This window comes from Penicillium roqueforti (assembly GCF_015533775.1).
Source record: "Penicillium roqueforti strain LCP96 04111 chromosome Unknown scaffold_43, whole genome shotgun sequence".
Lineage (NCBI taxonomy): Eukaryota > Fungi > Ascomycota > Eurotiomycetes > Eurotiales > Aspergillaceae > Penicillium > Penicillium roqueforti.
The window spans coordinates 108,136-130,457 of NW_024067607.1; the positions used below are offsets into that span (position 1 = coordinate 108,136).

At 49.3% G+C, this 22,322-nt stretch overlaps 9 protein-coding genes across 9 annotated transcripts; 4 read left to right on the forward strand and 5 right to left on the reverse strand.

The window, feature by feature from the left end:
• Positions 1–258: 258 nt before the first annotated feature.
• On the reverse strand, positions 259–1,912 carry LCP9604111_9214 (WDR46/Utp7 family protein; the record flags this gene model as incomplete). The annotated part of the gene is made up of 2 exons (XM_039077444.1): positions 259–1,224; positions 1,283–1,912. 2 exons carry the CDS (start codon positions 1,910–1,912, stop codon positions 259–261), a joined length of 1,596 nt encoding a protein of 531 aa, XP_038924816.1.
• A 312-nt stretch (positions 1,913–2,224) lies between these two features.
• On the forward strand, positions 2,225–4,707 carry LCP9604111_9215 (small subunit rRNA maturation protein TSR1; the record flags this gene model as incomplete). Its single annotated transcript, XM_039077445.1, has 2 exons — positions 2,225–2,333; positions 2,396–4,707. The coding sequence occupies 2 exons, from the start codon at positions 2,225–2,227 to the stop codon at positions 4,705–4,707; spliced, it is 2,421 nt and encodes an 806-aa protein (XP_038924817.1).
• Positions 4,708–5,119: 412 nt separating this feature from the next.
• On the reverse strand, positions 5,120–6,284 carry sec17 (alpha-soluble NSF attachment protein SEC17; the record flags this gene model as incomplete). Its single annotated transcript, XM_039077446.1, has 5 exons — positions 5,120–5,359; positions 5,414–5,588; positions 5,663–5,969; positions 6,047–6,170; positions 6,252–6,284. 5 exons carry the CDS (start codon positions 6,282–6,284, stop codon positions 5,120–5,122), a joined length of 879 nt encoding a protein of 292 aa, XP_038924818.1.
• A 285-nt stretch (positions 6,285–6,569) lies between these two features.
• On the forward strand, positions 6,570–7,145 carry LCP9604111_9217 (uncharacterized protein; the record flags this gene model as incomplete). Its single annotated transcript, XM_039077447.1, has 1 exon — positions 6,570–7,145. One exon carries the CDS (start codon positions 6,570–6,572, stop codon positions 7,143–7,145), a length of 576 nt encoding a protein of 191 aa, XP_038924819.1.
• A 224-nt stretch (positions 7,146–7,369) lies between these two features.
• On the forward strand, positions 7,370–9,532 carry LCP9604111_9218 (DUF726 domain protein; the record flags this gene model as incomplete). The annotated part of the gene is made up of 1 exon (XM_039077448.1): positions 7,370–9,532. One exon carries the CDS (start codon positions 7,370–7,372, stop codon positions 9,530–9,532), a length of 2,163 nt encoding a protein of 720 aa, XP_038924820.1.
• A 1,851-nt stretch (positions 9,533–11,383) lies between these two features.
• On the reverse strand, positions 11,384–12,412 carry LCP9604111_9219 (NAD(P)-dependent alcohol dehydrogenase; the record flags this gene model as incomplete). The annotated part of the gene is made up of 1 exon (XM_039077449.1): positions 11,384–12,412. One exon carries the CDS (start codon positions 12,410–12,412, stop codon positions 11,384–11,386), a length of 1,029 nt encoding a protein of 342 aa, XP_038924821.1.
• Positions 12,413–13,109: 697 nt separating this feature from the next.
• On the reverse strand, positions 13,110–13,907 carry LCP9604111_9220 (aminoglycoside phosphotransferase family protein; the record flags this gene model as incomplete). Its single annotated transcript, XM_039077451.1, has 1 exon — positions 13,110–13,907. The coding sequence occupies one exon, from the start codon at positions 13,905–13,907 to the stop codon at positions 13,110–13,112; it is 798 nt and encodes a 265-aa protein (XP_038924822.1).
• A 4,198-nt stretch (positions 13,908–18,105) lies between these two features.
• LCP9604111_9221 (uncharacterized protein) lies at positions 18,106–18,756 on the forward strand (the record flags this gene model as incomplete). Its single annotated transcript, XM_039077452.1, has 1 exon — positions 18,106–18,756. The coding sequence occupies one exon, from the start codon at positions 18,106–18,108 to the stop codon at positions 18,754–18,756; it is 651 nt and encodes a 216-aa protein (XP_038924823.1).
• A 1,218-nt stretch (positions 18,757–19,974) lies between these two features.
• On the reverse strand, positions 19,975–21,204 carry LCP9604111_9222 (uncharacterized protein; the record flags this gene model as incomplete). The annotated part of the gene is made up of 3 exons (XM_039077453.1): positions 19,975–20,282; positions 20,439–20,766; positions 20,818–21,204. The coding sequence occupies 3 exons, from the start codon at positions 21,202–21,204 to the stop codon at positions 19,975–19,977; spliced, it is 1,023 nt and encodes a 340-aa protein (XP_038924824.1).
• Between the last annotated feature and the right edge of the window lie 1,118 nt (positions 21,205–22,322).

The window sequence follows — 22,322 nt, forward strand, 5'->3', positions numbered from 1 at the left end:
AGTTTAAGAAGTATAAAATAGTTATGAAGTTCAATATATTCAATGTGTTGAAAAAAGATGGTACACACATTTAACTGCTTTTTCCGTCCGAATACAAACATATTCCCCGAGAACGCCTGGAATGCAGCTGTCGCCAAATCTCCAATATGTCACAGAAGCCGCGTGTGGGCTGGGTATCTGGGTGGTTTTGGGCAGAGGGGGGTTGTTCCTCTACTGCTCCACAAGATGTCACACAAGCAAGAAACAAACTCAGTGATCTTATTTGGCGAACCGGGACAGAGCCGGCCCAAGATCCTGACGCTCTTGCTTGAGCTTGTCCTTTGTGCGAGCAGCATACTCCTTGCGCAACGTCTCGGCCTTGACGCGCTTCTCGTCGATGACGTTCTTGCCACCCTTCTTGCGGAGGTACTTGCGTAGAGCACTGTTGCGGCCACGACCCCGGTTCTTGATCTTCTCCATGTGATCTTCGGGCTTGTGGTCCGGGTTGCGCTGCTCCTGATACTTCTTGTCGTTGATGGTATCGAGCTTTCCAATGATATTGGGATCGAGCGAGATCATATCCGGCTGCAGCTTGGTGAGCAGCGCGTGGACCTCCTGCTCCTGGCGCTGTCGCACGTTCTCGTAAGGGTTGGCTTCCAGCGAGTCGAAGTTTGGCTCACCGGCGCCGGGGACGAGGACGCTGGCGAACCCTTGGTCGTGTCCTACGCCAAGGATATCTTCGTATGGGCACCAGCGCACGTTCTCGATGCGCTGCCCGTCTCCGCCCCACGCCATGTATGGGCTCTGGACTTTGCCCTGGTCGGCTTGCGCGGCGTCGAAAAGACCACGCCATACGCTCATTTGGGTGCCCCAGCCCACTGCGGTCAGACCGCGGTCACTGATAGCCACAGATGCACCAGGTTGGTAGCATGAGTATGAATGCACCTCGCGGTACATGCGGATATCCCACACATTCATTTTTTGGTCCTGACCTGTAGATACCATGTAATGGCCTGTGCGATCCATTGCCAGTGACCGGACAGGTCCCTGATGCACGAGTGCCTTTACAAGAGGGGTTTGAGAGTTAGGTGACCAAAGGGTCACGGCTCCATTTTGGTGTCCGACATGGAGGATGGCATTCCATGGGTTCTGTGCGAGAGCGGTGGGTTTACCCAACCGCGTGGGTAGCTCAGCGACGGTCTGGCCGGTTGAGGTATCTGTGTATTTGAGGTGGCCGCTCATTTGCTATACAAAGGTTTGATTAGCGGGGAATCTACGGAATCAAAGAATCGAGGATACTCACAGCGCTTGCAAGAAGGAAATGATATGGCAGGAATTCCAGGAAGAGAGGTTCTAGGTGCTTGCTCAGACAGTGAATCTCAGTTCCCTGGTGGTCGTAGATATAAGTGTGCTTCTTCTGCGCCACAGCGAAGAACTGGTTGTTATGCAGCCAGCGGGCATCCCGCACAGTCTCGTTCAACTGTAACTCGCAGCCCAATTTGCCCTCGCGCCAATCCATTGTCGCAACATGTCCCTTCCGCCCTGCCAGCAGCAGGTCACGTCCGTTCCGAGAGTAGTCCATGCGGTAGGGGCCCATATCGGGAAGCTTCAATTCAAATCCCTTCTTTGCTGTCTCGATTCCGACGCTGTCCCGAATCTCATCCTGGCGGACTTTGTATGTCCGCTCGAGTTCACCTTCGGGTTCGAGGAATCCTTCCGTGTGCTCGAGCAAAATCTCTGCATCCTTGGCTTGGAGAATAGCCTCCTTGTGCTTGAATTCCTGCCTCTTGAGATTTGCGCGCAACTTCTTGTCCCGCGCACTCTTCGCATTAACGCCTTTGCCTCGTCCGTAGGTTTGCTCGGCTGCTGCGAGTCTCATTTTGGACTCGTGATCGCCCTTGGCGACAGCCATGTTTGAGGCTGAGTCGGCCATTTTATGGCAAATTCTCGAGTTCGTTTGCGAAAGAACCGAGGAAGATCAGAGGGCGGACGAAAAGCGTAGCTTCAAGAAAAAAAGTGTTTTGCCCAGAATTTCGCCAAGATTTGCGCTCACCGCTCGCTTATCCTCCACTGGCGAATTTTGATTTCTTATCGTTACCTCTTTTTTTTTTCTAGAGGCACTTTCGATTTTATTTCTGTGTATTTGCCAGTTATAAATAGCTCTGACTGGATATTTGCCGAGTTACCTCTGACTCGCTTCAATCTGGAATCCCTCCCTTTCCGATTCAAAGGCTCCAACGCCAATATGGCGCCTGCCCAGACGGTGCACCACCACCGCTCCACCACCAAGGTTTCCCACAAGCCCTACAAAACTAAGCATGCCTCCAAAAGCGCCTTGAAGGATCAGGCCAAAGGTATGATTTTAAAATGTCCAAGTATGGTAAATAATGCAGATTTAACGCTTATACTATTACAGGCAAAATCGAAGGTGATGAGCGGGGCGGTCGTAGGACACCCCACCAACAACTTAAGACGAAACTCGATCGCCGTAACACCGCCCGCCAAAGACAGGTGTTGAAGCACCAGGAAAGATCCCAAGCTACCAGCGTCTTCGCCGGCCAGAATGGTGCTCCACGTCATGTCGCAATTGTGCCGTTATCCGCCGATGTTGACGCCGCCGCTGCTATTGCTTCTATCAATGAGAGCGTCGATGTCTTGACTGACGTCTCGCCCGATGGGCCCACCCGTGTGCGCATCGATCGATTCCGTCAAAGCGTGCAGTACGTTCCTGCCAAGTATGACTTGATGAGCGCTCTGGATGTGTGCCGTATGGCCGACTTTGTCATCTTGGTCATGTCGTCTGAAGTTGAGGTTGATGAGGAGGGCGAGATGCTGTTGCGCTCGATTCAAGGCCAGGGTATCTCGAATGTGTTGGCTGTCGTGCAAGGTCTCGACAAGATTGAACCCCCTAAGAAGCGCCCACAGGTGGCTACTACATTGAAGTCTTTCATTAACCACTTCTTTCCCTCTATTGAGAAGGTTATGTCTCTCGACTCGAGACAGGAATCTTCTAATGCCATCCGATCTATCTGCACTGCTACTCCCAAGGGTATCCGCTGGCGGGACGATCGCAGCTGGATGTTTGTCGAGAATGTTCAGTGGCCAGAGTCCAACCAGGAAGTGGTAGACGACGTCGTCATCACCGGAGTTGTTCGTGGAAGGGGCTTGAAGGCAGACCGGATCGTTCATGTCCCTGGATGGGGCGATTTCCAGATTGATTCCATCACAGCTGCGCCGCTTACAACTACTAAACCTAAGCGGGATGACGCAATGGCTGTTGATGCGGATGAGACCACACAAATTCTGGATACTCCGACTGAGGATCAGGACGATATGGCTACTATCGCTCCCGAAGAAATTGAAATGGTGGATGACGACATGGTTTCCATGGCTGAGACAGAAAAGAAGGGTGTTCTGCTGGATGACTATCATTACTTCTCGGATGACGACTCGCACATTCCCCCGGTACCTAAGAAGTTGCCCAAGGGTACCTCAAATTATCAGTCTGCTTGGTATCTCGATGACGTCTCAGACTCCGGATCCGACATGGAGGATGAGGATGAGCCCATGGAGATGGATACTGCTGGAGCACCCGAAGATGGCGTGTTCCCAGACCACCAGGATGCCATGACCGAGGGCGGTGGTACCGAATACCCGCAATCGGAGATGTTCCTTGACCCCTCCCCAGAGGACGAAGCCCAGGAATTGGCCGACTATCGTGCCAGCCGCAAGACCGAGGCCGAAGAGGACTTGGAGTTCCCCGATGAAATTGAATTGCACCCCAACGCGCTTGCCAGAGAACGCCTGGCCCGATTCCGAGGATTGAAGAACCTCAAGCTCAGCCACTGGGAAACATCCGAGGATCGTCCCTACGAGCCCGAGGATTGGCGCCGACTGTTGCAGTTTGCTGATGTCAAGGGCTCCAAGAACCGCATCATTCGAGAGGCTTTGGCCGGCGGCGTTAACCCTGGTGTCCGCGTGGATATTCACCTTCGCGCAGTTCCTTCCATTCTGCGCAATAGCCCCAAGCCTATCTCTCTCTTCTCTCTGCTCCGCCATGAGCACAAGCAGACTGTGGTCAACGTTAGCATGACCCTGAACTCCAGCGTGGAGAAGCCCCTCAAGGCTAAGGAGCAGCTCGTCATCCAGTGCGGAGCCCGCCGCATGGTCGTCAACCCCATCTTCTCCTCGGCTGATAACACGCCGAACAACGTTCACAAGTACGACCGATACTTGCACCCTGGCCGCAGTGCCATCGCATCCTGGATTGGACCCATGACTTGGGGTTCAGTTCCTATTCTCGTCTTCAAACAGAAGAAATCCGAGCAGGAGGACGCTGACGACGAGATGGAGACCGCTGATTCCAAGGAGGAGCCGATTGCCCTGGACCAACTCGAACTGATCGGTACGGGTACTGTTGTCGCACCCGATCAGAAGCGCGTGGTTGCGAAGCGTGCCATCCTCACTGGTCACCCCTACAAGATCCACAAGAAGGTCGTTACCATCCGCTACATGTTCTTCAACGCCGAGGATATCCAGTGGTTCAAGGCACTCCAGTTGTGGACCCGCCGTGGCCGCAGTGGATACTTCAAGGAGAGCCTGGGTACACACGGATACTTCAAGGCTACCTTCGATGCCAAGATCAACCCACAAGACTCCGTGGGTGTCAGTTTATACAAGCGCGTGTTCCCTCGCAAATCCAAGGCTTTGGATGCCATTACTGCGTAAGCTGTTGATTTCAATAGCACTGGGGAGGTGGATGATATGATACCATTTGACTGAACTGATTACATGATGAGGGCAGCTCTGCTGATTCTGAAGGAAGCATGAGACACCCCAAAAAAGTACATATAGAACTGAGGCATCTTAGAATGATGAATTACGAATCTTCTACTCTTGCATTCCGCGCTCAACAGTAGTATCCAAATGTCCAGAATCAAGAATTCGAGATTTGATATTTCTAGGTGACAATAAGGCCAGATAAAAAAAACACTATAACCAATGAGGGTAGCATCGATCTGTTTTCACTTTCAGACCAGAAATTTCCAAGATAAACAAACGAAGGAAGAAGCCAAAAACCGAAGAGTCAATATTCTCTAGACATCACGCGCGGGGAATCACCGAAGAAATCAATCGTCATTTACGAGAAGTCCTCTTCAGCTTCCTCAATGTTATTCTTGATCCTCAGAAGGAGAGTTGTCTTCCACTTGTCCAGTTTGCTGAGCTGGTCATACTGGAAGAGCTTGTCGGCGAAGCCTTCCTGGTCACCATTCTCGACAGCCTGGGTCAAGTCTACGAGTAGCTGGTGCTCTCTTGTCGAACTAAAGGAAGGATCGAGTTCTCGGTATGATTCCAAAGCACGGTTAGTCTCAACAAGATCCTATAAATAATTAATACTCTGTTTCCCTATAAGAATAAGATGGAAACAACATACTTTTGTGGCAAGGTGGCAGATGCCTGCCTTCAAAAGATAATCCTTCACAGACCACTTCATCAGGTGGTTGTTAATAGAGCTTCGGGCGATGCGTTCGTAGTTGGTGATGGCTTTGTAATAGTCACTTTCCAGGGCAGACAGGTCCGCCACTTTGAGGTAGTGCTTGTTTGCGAGGCTGCATTGTAGTATATGTTAGCCGAGTTACTTCCCCGAATCCACAGATATCAAAAAAAATCATGGGATACATACGCTTCAGCATTGTCACCCTCGAACCAATCGGCAGCCTTCTCGTACGCCTCTAGCGCCTTCTTCATATCTCCAAGTTCCACCTCATACAGTTCAGCCAGGTATTGCTGTTGCGTTGCTGCACGGCGCAGGTTTCCTCGTAGTACGTAGTGCTGGATGGCACTGGAAAGTACACGGGCAGCATCCTCGGGGTCTGTCTTGCGGTAGACCTTGAACGCTTCCTGGAGGTTATTCGCAGCGTCGTCGGGTTCGTTGAGGCTCTGAGTTTGGATGGAGGCAGCTTTCTCAAAAGCAAGACCGGCCTCCTTGTCTGTTTGAGAACGCAGGTCAGTCATCTAGCTTCCCCTTGGCAAGTCAACGAACTAGTTAGGCCGCGGGGTATCTCACTCATTTTCTGTACTCGGAACGCATTTGCAGCCTGGGTATACAGATCTGCAGCGCTCTCATATTTCTCTCCTCTTCCTCCAAACCAACCGAAGCCGCTAGAGGCACCGGATAGCGCTTTATCGGCCTATTTCATCGCAACAAGCGAGGTCTAGTCAGCTATGCGGACTATCGTCATTGCCCATGCAAGGTGGGGAGGAATGCTTACTTTTTGGAGCAGGACACGGGGATCTTGAGTCATCTTGAGTGTATGTGTCTGTTTTCCCTGCAATAGGCAGTAGTCCGCAGATATTCGATGTGAAGTTGGAGTGTTGTGGTCAAATGAGGTTGTTATCGATGAGAGCATCGATCGGCGGGCCCGTGGAGGCGGTGTCACTTCTTTCTCGATATCCGCCTAAGCTCCCTGGTGCTAACCTATGACTACTTTTACACTGTGCTGTTCAGATTAGACTGTGCTTCTATTTCGCTCGTCTGCTTTCTCTGTATTCTTCCCACGGCAGGATTTCCCATCCTCGGAGACTCTGCAATGACCTCTCTTCGCACTGCTGCTCGGCTATCCAAGTCGTTACGCCCCGGTCCTCCCCGACTCAACACGACCTTCTGTCGCTTCTACTCTTCCAAAAAGTGCCACAGTGCAGACATCGAGTTCTTACTTGGTGCGCCGAACTGGTCTGTCAGATCACTCCTCCCGAATCCCGCCTCGAAACCGCCACCGTCAATCACGCCGAAACAACTCCATCATCTGCTGCGCATCTCAGCTCTTCCCCAGCCTGCCAGCCAAGAAGAAGAACAGTCTATGCTTGATACTCTCGAGTCTCAAATTCATTTTGTGAAGGAGATCCAACTTGTTGACACTACCGGCGTCGCGCCGCTGGCTAGAATTCGCGATGAAAGTCCTGCTGCTATGGAAGAGGAAACCATTGGAATCGAAAGGCTCAGGGACGCCCTAGCTAAGGAAAAGGTGTCCGGACGACGGGGAAAAATCCAGCGAGTCCCAGGTGAAAAAAACAATCATCCGGATGGAACCGCTTGGGATGGGAATGCGCTCGGGTCCGCGACAAAGACAAAGGGGAAATTTTTTGTTGTTGAAATCGGCAATTGAGTTACTCCCTCGACTTTCTACGGCATTGAATATACAGAAGGCATAAATATTCCGCATGAAGCAAAGCAGAGTGATATCAACTTAACATGGTCAGGTGTTTCTGCCTCAGGCCATTGGCGGAGTAAGGGGCCATGACGACATTGCCCCCTCTCCAACAACATCGGTTTCTGCCTGTTTACTCCTCGAAAAGTCATCAACTCCTTTTTCACCTCTATTCAGCGCCAATGTTCAAAAGTCTCAAAGAAAAACATGGAGGATTCTTTGAATCTAAGCAATCCAATGCTTCGGAAAGCGATCGTGGTCAAGATCTATCATCGATCTTGGATCGGTCGCAGCGTGCTGACTTAACTGTCCTCGTCTCTGAGGTAGCTGAGTCAATGCGGGTTCGAATTCTAGAGCTTTATGAGCATACAAATACAAAGGATAATTCCCCCAATCACTCCAGTCCACGCCCATCTCCGGGGGCGGACCGCGATGAAGAGACGCCACACTTGCCCTCAAGCCCACAAGACAAGGACGCGTCAGGAAACAATGGAAGTCCGCGGCAGGGATCTACTAGCAAACAGCCAATCCCCCGGCCAAAGATCCGTGCGCTCTCCACTTTTGAGGATTGGAGGGATTCTGTCCTTTTGCGTGTTGGCGCGGTCGTCAATAAAGATGATGATGATCAGGAAAAAAAGGCAGGCGAAGACCTGCGGAACGCCGCCAAGTCTGATGATCTTCCACTGGACGAGGATAAAGATAGACTGGCCAAGTTACAAGAAATATACCACCCCGTGGAAACACCTTTGGCAAAACTCCCAAAAGCAACAAGACTGCTTATTCTTCACTCGCTTCTCCTTTTAATGCTCAGCCTAGAGCACTACAGTGCTTACTCAAGAGTCTTGATGTTGAACGTCACATCCAGTCTGAACATAGATATCAACATACTCAATCAAGACGAAGTCACTGTCGCTCGCGGATTGCTGCAGACAGCTTTGGCGCTCTCGGCAGATCAAGATACCAAGGAGCAACCAAAGAAAAATGATGACATGAGAAAATGGAAAGTGGGCCTTGCATCTGTGGCTGGAGCCGCTTTGATTGGCCTCACTGGCGGACTCGCAGCTCCATTGGTAGCGGCGGGCCTGGGAACTGTTATGGGCGGATTGGGCCTTGGCGCTACCGCTGCTGCTGGGCTTCTAGGTACTTTGGCCGGAAGTAGCGTCGTTGTTGGTGGCCTTTTTGGCGCTTACGGTGGACGTATGACTGGTCGCATGATGGAAAAGTACGCACGTGAAGTGGACGACTTTGCCTTCATACCGATAAGAGGAGAACCCCGCCGGAATGTAAAAGAGAAGGAGTCTGCTAAACAAGATCATCGTTTACGGGTTACCATTGGTGTTACCGGTTGGGTCAAGGAAGAGTCGAACTTCGTGATCCCATGGCGGGTGATTGGTGCCGACTCTGAAGTGTTCGGTCTTCGCTGGGAGATGGAGCCTTTGATGAACCTGGGTAACGCGATATCAGCTCTTGTGACTAGCGCTGCGTGGTCGGTTGCCGGACGTGAGGTTTTGGCTCGTACTTTCTTCCACACGATCATGAGCGCGGTAATGCTTCCCCTAGGCCTCATGAAAGTTGCTGGCATCGTCGACAACCCGTTCAGCGTGGCTAAAGCTCGCGCCGATAAAGCGGGCGAGGTTCTCGCTGATGCACTGATTAACAGAGCCCAGGGAGAACGACCCGTGACCTTGATGGGGTATTCTCTAGGGTCTCGTCTGATTTTCTCCTGCCTCAAAAGCCTAGAAAGGAGAGACGCGTATGGCCTGATCGAATCGGTCATTTTGATGGGGTCACCTACCCCTTCAAACGCGGAGGACTGGCAAAAGATTCGCAGTGTCGTAAGCGGACGTGTTGTGAACGTGTTCTCTGAAAATGACTCTGTACTCGCTTTCCTCTACCGAACAAGCAGCTTTCAACTCGGTGTAGCGGGATTGCAGCCAGTTGAAGGTGTTCCAGGTGTTGAGAACCTCAACGTAAGCGAACTGATCAATGGCCACCTGCGGTATCAGTTTCTGCTTGGCAGAATTCTTACCCTTATCGGGCTTCAGGACCTTGATCCCAGTGAGATTGAACGCGAAGAAGCTGCTCTTGCCCACGAGGATAAGCGACAGGAGAAGGAGCGGTTAGAGAATGAGCGCAAGGCTGGTGTTAAAGACCGGGAATCATCTGCTGCTCTTGAGGCCCTGAACAGCCAGGAGGGCTTTGGGGAAGATGCACGGTTGCAGAAGAAGGTCGAGGCGCAGACTCAGGAGAACATGATGACCCACCGTATTGAAATGATTGATATGGACGACGATGATTATTCGGCGCCTTTGAAAGAAGATCCCTCGAAGCATTCTGCTCTGTAGATGAGGACTTGGGGTTTATAATACAGTCGAGCACATCTGTCAAATACACCTCTGATACAATGTATAAGTTGTCAACTATTGCCGTAAGAATGGGCTGAGCCTTTGATATTCTGTCTCAACTATAGAATAAACAACTTGTAGTGACAACATGATCTGTTAGTTTCCTTAGCTAGTTTCCCTCGCACCATAAACCAGATTCCAATATTCCAACCAACAATGACTGTCCAGTTCGAACTGAGCCAAAGATTCACACGCATGCTGTTACCTTCGATACTCACCGATAAATCCAACCTTGACAGCCTTCAATGGCCCCACAAGCTCAAACGGTGTATAAATTCACAACTGGATTCATCAGCTCCATTTTCTTCCGCCCGTCGTTGACCTATCCAATCCGTATAGGCATGGAATTTCCGAAACTGGGACTTCTGGGGCCAGAACCTCGTAAGCCAGGTTTGGATATGGCTGAGCTCCGAAACGCCATCTGGGAAATAATACGACCACAATTCCGAGTCCCATGTCGTGTATATTCTTGCATCGTCAAAAATCCTCAGTCCATCACACAAATTTGCTCTCATCGCATACATGAAATGGTGTAGTAGAATAAGAACGATGTATCTCTGATTCGATCGATGGAGCCAAGGATCCGTGTTCATGATAACCCAGGGACAGGTGGATAATTGGTCTCGCATTCGTGTCTCATACGGCGATTCCCAGCTTGTCCCGTCTTCGAACCAGTTTTTGTATCGTTCAAGACGAAGGAAGCTGGCTGTTCTGCCTGGTAGTTCATCCAGGCAGGTCTCTAAGAACATGTCGGTATCGGTGAGTGCATTTCCAATTTGGCTGACGGCTGTGTCCTGGGTGATAGCGAGAAGCCTCTTTAATCGGAGCTCGATCCCTTTTTGATCGAATAGAGACACGAGGGACTGGAATAGGTCTTTGAAATGACGGTCTGACATTGCGGGCACATTTGTTTCTGGATCTTGGACCCATAGCCCTAGACGAAGGAAGGGTAACATGGCAAGGTCGTGGTCAGGACGGAATTTGGGTCCGGACTGGATTGACTCCTGTAGGGCCCCCATCTCATAAAATTGATCTCTATATATTCCCCAGTGAGTCGGTGGGTCTTCTGCGCACCATGGTCCATTAGTTGCCAGCTCTATAGTCGGCCGAGCCACCGGGATCAGAAGATCGACTAGCAAGTTGAGTTTCTGCCAAAGCAACACCATTTGACCCGGGTCTGATGGATTTGGGCAACTGATATGTACTATCATTTTCGTTTTTGGATGGGGGAAGTTCTGGAAATGCCTTTTGGCGTCCGCTTTACTACTGAATGCCCACTCAACGTCCACAACTCTGGATTTCAATTGCATGACCATCCAATTTTCTTCGTTATATATTGGGCTGATAAAGATGTGCTGCTCGGAGTTTCTGAATATATGGGATGAGATCTCATTGTACAGATATCGGCTGGTGCAAAGAATGGATCGAGGTTTGTCTTTATGCAGGTCATCCTTGAGTGGTTGTTTGCGGAGGGACGAGAAGAGGTGGTCCCATATCATCAGGCGGATTTCAATAGGAATGCAACCGAAGATACCCAGAAAAGGAAATAATAGATATTGCATACTGAACAAAAGAAAGCCGTTGAACTGATGATTTTGAATATTAGCGATGAGGAAGAGGGAAATCCCATTTCATTTCACTCACATAGCCAGATACATCGTCAAGTTTACGTCGGAGCTCGCTACTATGCCTTTCTCAGATGTGACACTTTCCCGATTTGGCGCGGAGAGGTTGTCTCGCCAAACCCTAAAAAGACCACTTCGACTCGCAATATTTGTATTCAATCTCAACTCATGCCTTGGCCACATGCACAATAATCTTTCCCCTAGCACGGGAGGAGCGAAGCTTCTCGAATGCCTTAACAGCATCCTCAAACTCGTAGGCAGAATCCAGCTGGATTTTGACAGTCCCCTTCTGCACCCATTCCCCAATCTTCACAAGATCTTCACGGGTATTTTTGAAGAAGAAGATAACATATTTCCTCTTTCCACCACCCAAGAAACTAGGCCAAATCAACCTATCAGCAAAAGTCCCCACGCCCGACGCGCCAACCTGTACAAATGTCTTCCCAGCCGCCAAGAAGTGATGCGACTCGCGATACATCGGCGCAGGGTATCCGATATGATCAACAATATGATCAAAGACAACACCACGACTGCGCAGTGTAGCAACCAAATCCTCCTCAACTGAGTAATCAATAACCTCATCAGCGCCCAGCCCACGACAAAACTCCACATTCTTCGTCGAGCAAGTAGTGGTAACATGACACCCCATCTCCTTAGCAATTTGAATCGCGAAGATTCCACATCCTCCAGAGCCTCCGTTGATAAACACCTTATCGCCGGCACTGACATACCCAGCCAGGGACTGGTACGCTGTCTGTCCCGCAATACCGATGGACGCCGCATGATCAACCTCCACGCCCTCTGGCACGGGCGCAAGCAGACTTGCAGATGCCACTAGGTACTCGCCCAGTGAGCCGAATTGGGCAGGCACACTGAGGCAGCCGAACACGAGCTGGCCCGGTGAAAACTCGGTCGCGCCATCGCCGGTGACCACCACGCGCCCGCAGAAGTCCATTCCCGGTGAGGCTGGTGTGCCGATCACGAATTTTTGTGCTACCAGTCCTACTAATCCCATCTCGGGGACTTTGTAGTCGGCTGGGTTCAGGGAGGCCGAGAGGACTTTGACTAGGACATTGTTGCCGTGGACGGTCGGTGGTGCGCGTGCTGAGGCGTCGAAATAGAGGTTCTTTTCAAGACCGTTGGCTGTGCTGGAGTAGAGCCAGGCTTTCATCTCTGAGGGTTGGGCAGATGTCATTTTGTGTTTGAGATGTATGTATGGTTCTTTTGATGTGATCGCACTTGAGACTCGAGAGATGGTGCCACTTTTGCGGAGGGCAAGTGATGACCTCACCCGCACATCCCCTTTGCGTATTAGCGTCGGGAGGTAAACTCATGAATTTGAATACTTGAATATTTTATGCTACTTGGATTCATGCAAACTCATAATATCTGGTCTCCTCTTCTCTCAGTCAACACTAGTGCCACGTCGCAATATCTCTGGATAACTGAATAGTCCCACTAGCAACAGAACAGAGGATCGGTTCCGAACATTTACATAACATAAGACATCCACAGTCCGCAAGGAAAAGTCCTCACTAGCAGTCTCGATATCAACAAGCCGACGATTATATCTTGACGGCTACTTCCGTAAATGGTATTATTGCCCTTGGTATAATTATCCACCTACCCTGATCGCCCTCAACAGCCCGGCCGGGCTAGCTCAATCGGTAGAGCGTAAGACTCTTAATCTTAAGGCTGCGGGTTCGACCCCCGCGTTCGGCTATTCCTAAAACCAAACCTGAGATTTCTTTTTGATCTTCTTTTCTTTACATTGTTGCTCGGGCTGAGGCAGTATTTAGGCAAGAAGGGTCAATGGATGCATCATACATGGCTCCCGAATTAGAGTAGGCGACTATGTATGTAGCTGCATAATATCAACAGTATCTAGCTAACTAGTGACGTGAGATACGAGCTAAGAAAGTCATGCCTATATATTCTCGCTCAAATTTGGGCGGAAGAATACGGGCAAGATATTCTGGCCAGTCAAACATTGGTCTCAGTTGGCGAAGAGCCTGACAATATTCCCAATGTGCTGGATACCATCCAGCATATTCCCAGTCCAGAATAGCTGTAACTCGACCAGCTTCCATAAGAATATTCCGCGGGGCGAAATCAGAATGTGTGAATACAATCTCATGGTCATCCATAAGCGCAAATTTGGTATAATGTCGTAGCATATCTGGTGCTATCTTGACGAAATCTCCTAGAATAAATTCGTTGAACTGCGCCTCGGTATCAAATGGACCCCCTTCAATTGATGCAATGCGTCCAATAATAGCTTTGCCCCAATTAATAGCCCTAATATAGTGGCCTTTCAGCTCACGAAGTTGCTTCATATAGGAATATAGCTTATTGGCAATGGAGAGCTTCTGACTAGAGCTTAAAGTATCCCACGCTTTATCAAGCGGCTTGCCAGGCATATAGTCCATTATAAGAGCATCGACTTTGCCATCTTCCCAGCGAATATCATGAACCTTAGGTATATGGATCGTCGTATTTGCTATGATGAAACGAAGTGTTTCCCCTTCCTGGGGGCGGAGGTGGCCAGACTTCACAACGAGGTCACCGAGTCGGATAACGGTACGACCGCACAACGAATGAAGTACCGTCCCTTCTTGGTCCTTCGTTGCTTCTTGGTGGTTCTTTGCTTCTTGGCCGTCCATAGCTTCGCCGTCACTCGTTGTGTTCATGTTGAAGGGCAGATTATTGCGTCTTCCGATGCATATCAAGAATTCAGTATAGACAGCTACTTTATGTGGGTGGTAAAGGTAAAAGTAAGGAAGGAGTACATGTAATCGAAGAATTCGGCCACGTCAACAAATGGAGAGGGTATGAACAAGTGGAGTTGATCAACCTTGAGATTAAAGACTGCCCCGCCCCGGTTGCCCAGCGGCTAGACGCCGCTCCTGAGGGAAGCCCACGAGTTCGAGATAACCCTGAGTCAGCACTCACGTGACTGCCCTCGTACATGGATATCATCACTTCAAGCTTGAGATTGGCATAGCCCTCAATACTCTACATGTAAACACGGGTGCTAGTCCTGCGATTCATGGGATAGTAGCCATCTAAAACGGGCTCACAGTTGTGGGCGAGTCATTATATATTTCAGGATGGCTTCTCGGGCAAAGCACGAACATTTCTACTCCATTTGTGCCTATAGTGGTTTCTCAACTCAGTTATGAATTCGGTGTCTGAATCTTTACTCCTTCACTTGCGCTGCTACTGAGGCTGGGCGGAGGAACATGTGGCGGTCTCGAAAATCTCGTAGAGGACGGACACAAACTCAGCCTTGCTCTTTTTCCATCTGTATCGTCGAGTTACGAACTAGATAATTTATTAGTGACATTCTAGTATGTCCCATGGGTTTTGTACTTCGCTATCAGCGCGGATTTGGATGAAATCCCAGCGGAAACTATCGGTGACGATGCCATAGACGGGAGTGTCCTGCATTTTCGCCGTTTTCCTCGCGTGATGGATCATTCCTATTCATGTCAGCAGATGCGTTTATTCATGTTAGTAAGGTGTAACTCAAGATCATTACCCATGTATCCTAGAAATGAAAGCATGCCTTCGTCTAGAGACCTAGTCTTCTTGGCTTCAACCATTACTAGGTTGGTTTCATAGTTCCCTGGGGATCCAAACCAAATGGAGTAATCCACCACGCCGGAAAGTAGATATTCAAAAAAAGATCGTGGCATTTCCGACGATTCTAGATCAGTGACTACCTTATTATTTCCCTATCCCCGATGAAGCGGGCCATTTTCATGTGGAGGCAGTGAGACCTTTCCTCAGCTTTTCTAAAAATCGCTTCTCTTCCTAAGCACTGAGATATTTTCGGACTACTTCTTAGTGCAGATATGTTCTATGAGCTGCTGGTACACCGTACGCACCTGTAAAGTAAGTGTATTCTCTGTACTCGTAAATAAACCGAACATCCATATTAACACTTACGGCTGTTATGAAAAGATGTAGGGGGTCTATCATTAGGACTTCTCGACGTTGGTAGGCCGTTGGTAAAATGATCAATCTTGGTGTCATTCGGTAACGTATCAAAGGGAAGCACGTATAGCACTCCCGCTGTACTCAATACACATTAACATGCAGACTGGCGTTCATGGTCAGACATCCAAGGCTGTAGTTTGCACGGTGGATAGTGTGCCCTCTCTAGCAGCGATGTGATTGGCAAAAAGGCAACTCATGGCTTTCAATCAAGGCTACCGCGGCAGACGAAAGAGGGGAAGCGAAGAAAAAGAATTCCCTAGAAGATTCAACATGTCAACCATTTCAGATGAGGACAAAGCGATACTCAAGGCAGACGACCCAATTGAGGGGTAGCGAGCCTATCCCACTGTTGCAATTAGCCTGGGTGGCAAATGCCTTCGGTATGTTTCTCTCAACTCGGAATTGTAATCCGTTGTAGGCTGCCATGCTAGGGTGGTATACTTGGAGCTTGTATACTCGCCATATCTCCGAAGTCGTAGGCAGTTAACATAGTGGGTCTAAATCAGTTCTGTTTAGGAATCATGTGGAATTGGGTTTAGGGGCACGATTAAAAACCGGCCCGATGATGCAGCCACTACATGTAGCGATGTATATCAGCAATGTTATTTTCTTGTAGCTTTTTCTTGGCAACGTAGGATTCTTAATGACGAATCATAGGAAAAATGGCGTGGTTATTTCAAAGGTGAAGTCAATGCCTACATAGACTTTCCAATGATACATCATGCATGTCTAGCCGGAGAAAAACCCTTTATCAGCACAAGGCGTTCTCTGCCTTGCGCTCGGGCCTAGTTAAGCCACAAATGGCGGCCGGGATTTGACCTTGCTAGTCAGACTCGGTGAAGAATTTTTGTCCTGCATGAATACTTGTGACCTGACAAGTACAGTTGCTTGTTCATGCGCAGGATATCCACTATGCAGGCAAGACACAAAACATACGTTGTACATAGGCAGTTCTCAAGCCACCGACCGGACCCACTAGTGGACCAAATGGCTACAACGGCCAATCAGCTTCATGTATGGGCGGAGGAGGCTCAAAGAGAAAATTTTGATCAGCGAAAAAAAAAGAAATCTCAGGTTTGGTTTGTAGGAATAGCCGAACGCGGGGGTCGAACCCGCAGCCTTAAGATTAAGAGTCTTACGCTCTACCGATTGAGCTAGCCCGGCTGGGCTGTTGAATGAGGTTGCAATAGTACAAGTGATATTGGCACTGCGGCAGGGTTAGCTCGGGGCGATGATTTTGGTCGGCGGTCAGTATGGGAACATGAATCTCGAGGGTGCGGGTAAATGTTGACACGAGGGACGTCTCGTGACGGTTCATGAATAGACGGCCGATCTGTGGATAGACAGCTCGTTGGCGCTTGGTGAAACAGAGTAAGAAAAAATAACAATCTCTTTGAGGTGGTCGCGCAATCGGAGGCTCGGGCCCCATGGTATCAACAACGTGGCTTATGATGCCCAGGGAGGGAAAAAGAGGATGCATCGAAGAAATGGTAGCCTGGCGCGCGCGCCAAGCGACGTGAATGGAGACATAGAAACATATCGAAAACAAGGTTGTGATCGAATAGAAACTCTTGGCTTGAACGCCAGCGGCGTAGCGACAGGGATAAATTGTGAGGAAGCAGTTTCCGTGAAAGAAGACATCAGTGGCTGGTGTATCGAATCACAGATCAGAGATTGTGAAGTTAGTGGTCGAGGCTGAGCAGTCATCCTACATTGGGGATAGTCTGGAAAAAGCACTGGATGAGAGCTGTTGTATATCTTTCGGCTCGCAGCTGGGAGGGGTAATTGAGGCTGGTGAGAATCCCCGAATATTGGGGTCCAAAATAAAGAATCCGAGTTCGCGCACTATTCTTAGATAGTTTGAAACACTCTAGTATCTCCAAATATGGAACAAGAGAACAATGCTCAAAGTCCCATTGAAGTGGTTTAGGGAGTTCCAGATTTGTCTCGGTAGACGCTCATCGCGGTTGCGGGAGCCTATGAGCGTGGGGAATGAGTGGGCGGAAACACTGCGATGAAACACCTCCTTCCGAATGTACTGGCTCTGGTTGAATCTTGAGATTCTATTTCGGAGTGTCAACCTTGGACGTTCAAAGGGTAGCAAATGACGCGAACTCGAGGCCTGTTCTCAGGGGGGAGGGGAACAGGGGGCACGAGACCCTTGTCATTACGCAGGAAAACGAGAAACATGAGCCACACGATTTTCGGTGAATGACTTGCGTAATAAAACTCTCCCGATAGTTGATGTCATGGGGATCAGGCTATACAACTAAATCAAGCCTTAGAAATAGTGTCGGGGACTGAAAGGGAAATAGTGTAGGTTGTGGTGAAGTTAACTGTGAATTGGGAGGATCAGGGCCAATCAAGCAAATGACAAACATAAAGCACAGCCTCAGCCAGTACGGAAAATACAGAGCAGACGTATTACAAGAATAATACTTGCATTTCCCGTCTGTTTAGCGTGAATGGGCCAAGTACCACGGAGGTATCGCAGATCTCAGGCCCCACCAGCAGACACCAGACCCTCCAGGCGCCAGGACGCCATCTATAGACTCTGCATGATACTCACTCAGTATATAATGACCAGGGCCCCCTGCCTTTTACTCTAGAATATCTTCCTCAGTATACACACATTCATACATTGGCATACATTGACATACATTCGAACTTCACTTTCCAATTCATTGCCTTGAATTTCACATCTGATCATCTCTATACGGTGATCACCTACCGCTTTCGCGTGACCCTTATAAATCAGTCACCGTGTCGCCCTTCCGCTCGACCTCGTATACCGTTGACCGCTCGACTCATTTGACTTCTACGGAGAAATCTCCTCCCCGTCCTAGTCTGAAACGACGCCTACTTGGACTACGCCGCACCAATACAATGCCTGCCCCAATCGAGATAACAGATCCTGTGGCGCTTGTGCGTGAGCTCCATGCAGATGAGAGGCTGGTGGTCCAGGACTTTGAGAATCACGCCAGCCGGTGCCGCAACTGCGCTCACGCCGTCCAGACATACAAGGATGGTGGCGCACTCTGCGAGTCAGGCAACACTCGCGCCCGCACTCTTCGCAACTACATCTTCAGCCAAAATGGCAAGCACTTCTCTACCGTTGACTTTGAGAGTGGCAAGTCAATCCGCGTGAGGCTGCCCGCAGATGCCTTCGCTGCCCGCGAGCTTCTCACAGCCCTCGAGCAAGGCTTGCGTATCCGCGAGAAGCCCATTGTCGTCCAGGAACCAGTCGAAACCACCCAGTCCACGAGCTATGACCGGACCTACACCGTCACAGCTCGCAAGGTCAGCAGCAAGCAGACTCGTCCTCGTTCCATGTCCCCCGAGACTTACCAGCTCGTCGAGAGGGCCCCTCGCCTTTCTCGTTCCCCTACTTCCATCATGTACCGCTCGCCCGGCGGATCTCCCAGCCGCCCATCCTCTAGCCGTGGGTCATTGTACGGCGCTGACCGACAAGAGCGTGTGGAGCGCCACTACGAGACCCCTCGGTGGTACGTTGACGGCTCCCCCAAGCACCGTTGAACGTATACCTGTCTGTACCTGGCAAGGTATTCCGACTCTGTTTTCTGATTACGATTATACACAACCCCCAACCCAATCGCTTTGAAGAAACCCCAATTCACTCGCGATGGGCATTGATTGCCCACACCCATCTGACCGCGAGACGGTCTTGACCGGTGATGTGGAATTAGCACATTACAGGCATACCCCTACCCCAACCCCAACCCCAACCCCCCATACCCTAGTCTTTGATAGTCTGGATTGATAGGGCCTGCCGGATGAGCCCTCGGAAATTCACTTTCTGTTTTCCAGCTTTGATCTTTGACTCGAGTGCATGTCGGGGTCCCAGATTTGCGGGACATCCCAGTCTCGGACCCCGACTTGATTGTGACTCGATCAATTGTTTTGATTGTGTGCAATTATCTGCAGGCTTGGCCAAGTCGCATTGCTGCAGTCATCCCGGAAGGAGGTGCAGGTGTGGAGACATTGGCCAATCACGGATGCGGAAAGTCGACGATGTTCATGCATGTATTTTTTTCGTTTTACTGCCTTTATTGGCTGCTGTTTCTGTGACTCATTTTGATGTGGAGAAGCTTGTCTCGATCGATTTGGTCTTTTGTCAATTTTCCTTTGTCGTTGATATGCTGCGTTGGAATGCGCCCTTTTCGGGACAAGGCTGTGAGCCTTACACTCTTAGATAGCTCCCACTCTTGGGATTAGGTAGATAATTGAATTGAATATGAATATATCACTGAAACAATTACTTAGTCCCCAGGAAATCAATATAGAATGCATGACTATGTACTGAGACATCGTATTATTTCATTAAGCATAGTTGGACAGTTCAGTGAGGTACCCCACGTTGACCAGGCTGCGAAGATCATGATATCCACACTCTGACATACTTTAATTACCGAGTTGTCTGAGGCTCTTACAGTTCTATACATGACTCACTGCGGGGTTGTGGCTGATGTGCTTGGGTCATGTGCCTGAGGCTAGACAGAAATCTTATCCTTTGCTCATATCATCTGTACAAAGTGTCTATGCCACGTGAATATGACCTGTCGCAGATGATATCGATAATATGATGCCTTGTCGACGAGGTAATATATACCAGAGTCACCAGCTACATCTTCTGGTTTTTTCTCGACTCCTGATACTATCACCACCTCATCACTATCAGAAATAGGCATGGAAATAGAATTTGGTAAACTCAGTCCTCTCATCACCACCAATCTATCACTTATAATAGTTGGGCACTTTCAGTCCTTTGAACTCAAACGAAGTGTTTTCCCGACGATCAATCACCGTTTTATGATGAACATCCCGCACCCGAGCTCGAACATACTCAGTCCCGGTAGGAGCAGGCTTGCTTTGGCTTTTGTCTTCTTCGGTTAGAAGACCAAGACGTTCAAGCAAAGGCGAGGGCACGGTTCTCATCACGGTGTCATCACCCGGTCTACAGAAGTAGAGCAACCCAAGGCGGGGGATATCGATCTGATCTCTGGGAGGTGTAACGACACGATGAATTGTCGATTTGAGGAAACCTGTCACCCTATGTTAGCGAGATATTTGTCGCACCAACTGATATGAGCACTTGCCATTGGTAAGGAACGATAACGTGTCAGCAATATTGCACGTAATGCCCCCCTCAACAGGCTTCACGTATTTCCATTCCCCATCCGACGTCCGGATCTGCAAACCCGCAACATTCTGCGAGAAGAGCAGCGTCAAGCTGCCAAAGTCCGTGTGACCGCCCTTGGTATATCCCTGTGCCTTGTCCCATTCCTCTTGAGTGCGCGTGTTGTAGATCATGTATCGCAGGTGGTCATCGGAACGCTTATCATAGGCGTGAGCCTGAACTAGGTGGTCTTCCGGTAATTCCAGGATAATCGCCATCAAGACAAACAGCTTGCGGACAACCTTGTCGAAAAGATCTCGATGGAAGCTGGCAATCTCGTCGTAGTTTTGACGGACGATCCTGTGTTTGGGAACATCATCCCATTCTGGAATAGCTTTGGGAATATTGAGCTGGACATGTTAGTCAAATTCAATCCACGATATAGTGAAGTAAATTCGTACCATTTCTATGTTGTCTTTCACGCCCGTTTCTCCAATCCACCTTGAGTTTTCACGGTAGCCGAAATACTCCCCTTCGGCGAAATTGCATTCGAAGCTTCGCTTTTCTTCAAGATTCTCTTTGAAAAATGCATTCCCGATACTGAACTGGCGGAGGATGCGCTCGTCATCGAGTCCGTGTCCGACAACTACCCAAAATCCGACTCGTGTCACAGCATCGTACAATTGCTTTGCGAGATCTTCTTTGCCGCCGGGTTCGTCGAAACGAGAAAGATCGATCTCAACTAGTGGTGCCCAATCAAGCTTCTCGTTAGTAGGCGCAGGTCGGCTCCATGATTTGATGGTGGCCTTTTCGATTGGGATTTGTTGTTCTATAGCTGAGGGAGCCATATTTGTTTTAGGATAGGGATGAAGGATGATATCCTAAGCGAGAAGAGTATACTTGTATACCTAATTCAAAATAAAACCTATCTATAATGTACTCTTATAGTGCTCTATGCCATACACTTTGCTATTCCAAAGATGCGGGGTTTATGGTATCATGCTCGCTCAGGATGGCGTTATATGCAACGGTATTATCGTGCCGTGAAACGGGGTCGAATCATAGTTAACTAGTCAATCAAACTCTGACTCAATAGAATAGAATTTGAGACCGTGGATTGTGTATCACATTTGAATGTGCGTAGACATGTCTGATAGACCAAATTTGTCAATGTTTGTGCAATCCTCCATTACGAGGGTTTTGTGATCGCCACGACAATTGACCTAATCGGGCTACCTTCAGTGCTCTGCTTTTCTCTTCAACCTATCCTTTGGTAGTATAAGAAAATATCTGAGGGCAGCTTTATTATTTCTCATTAGCAGCCTTGTCAGATATCCATGAGTTCATACAAAAATCATTAAACTCATACCCGAGGAAACTACTAGTTTCTTCAAGGCAAAATCCGGCTGTCATGCGTAGCCTCATACTGAATATCAGAACACGGAAGGAGCTAGCACGAGAAACTGGATGAGACAGCGTCTGGAAATGAAAGAATCCGAGGAAAGGGTCAGGTTGACCTGAAACATATCTCTACGAGGCTCGGTTCACCTCCGAACTCCTAGGGATTTGCAAATCCGACGACCGCCCCAATCCAAATGGACTTTCCTACTATTAAACGGAGCCAGGCATCGCTAGAATCCTTCTACATCTTTGAAAGAACAAATTTTGGCTGCACGACGACACTGCTCCTGATAAAATAGAATCCCCACGTTAAACGACCAAACGAGCAAGATGATGACAGGAATAAGCGGGGCGGATATCACGAATGGCCTGGTGCAATCGAAGGCTGCCAGAACGGCTGCGGACAGAAGACGTCTTCGGACCCCACGTATATGAGTGGGTAAGAGTGGCTACAGTGCGGAGATACCAAGAAATGGCATAGCTAAGCTACAGTTCCGGTTAGACCACCTCCACTCAGCATGGAGCTTAGACAAGCCACCAAAAGGCCCCGAGATAATAAAAACCC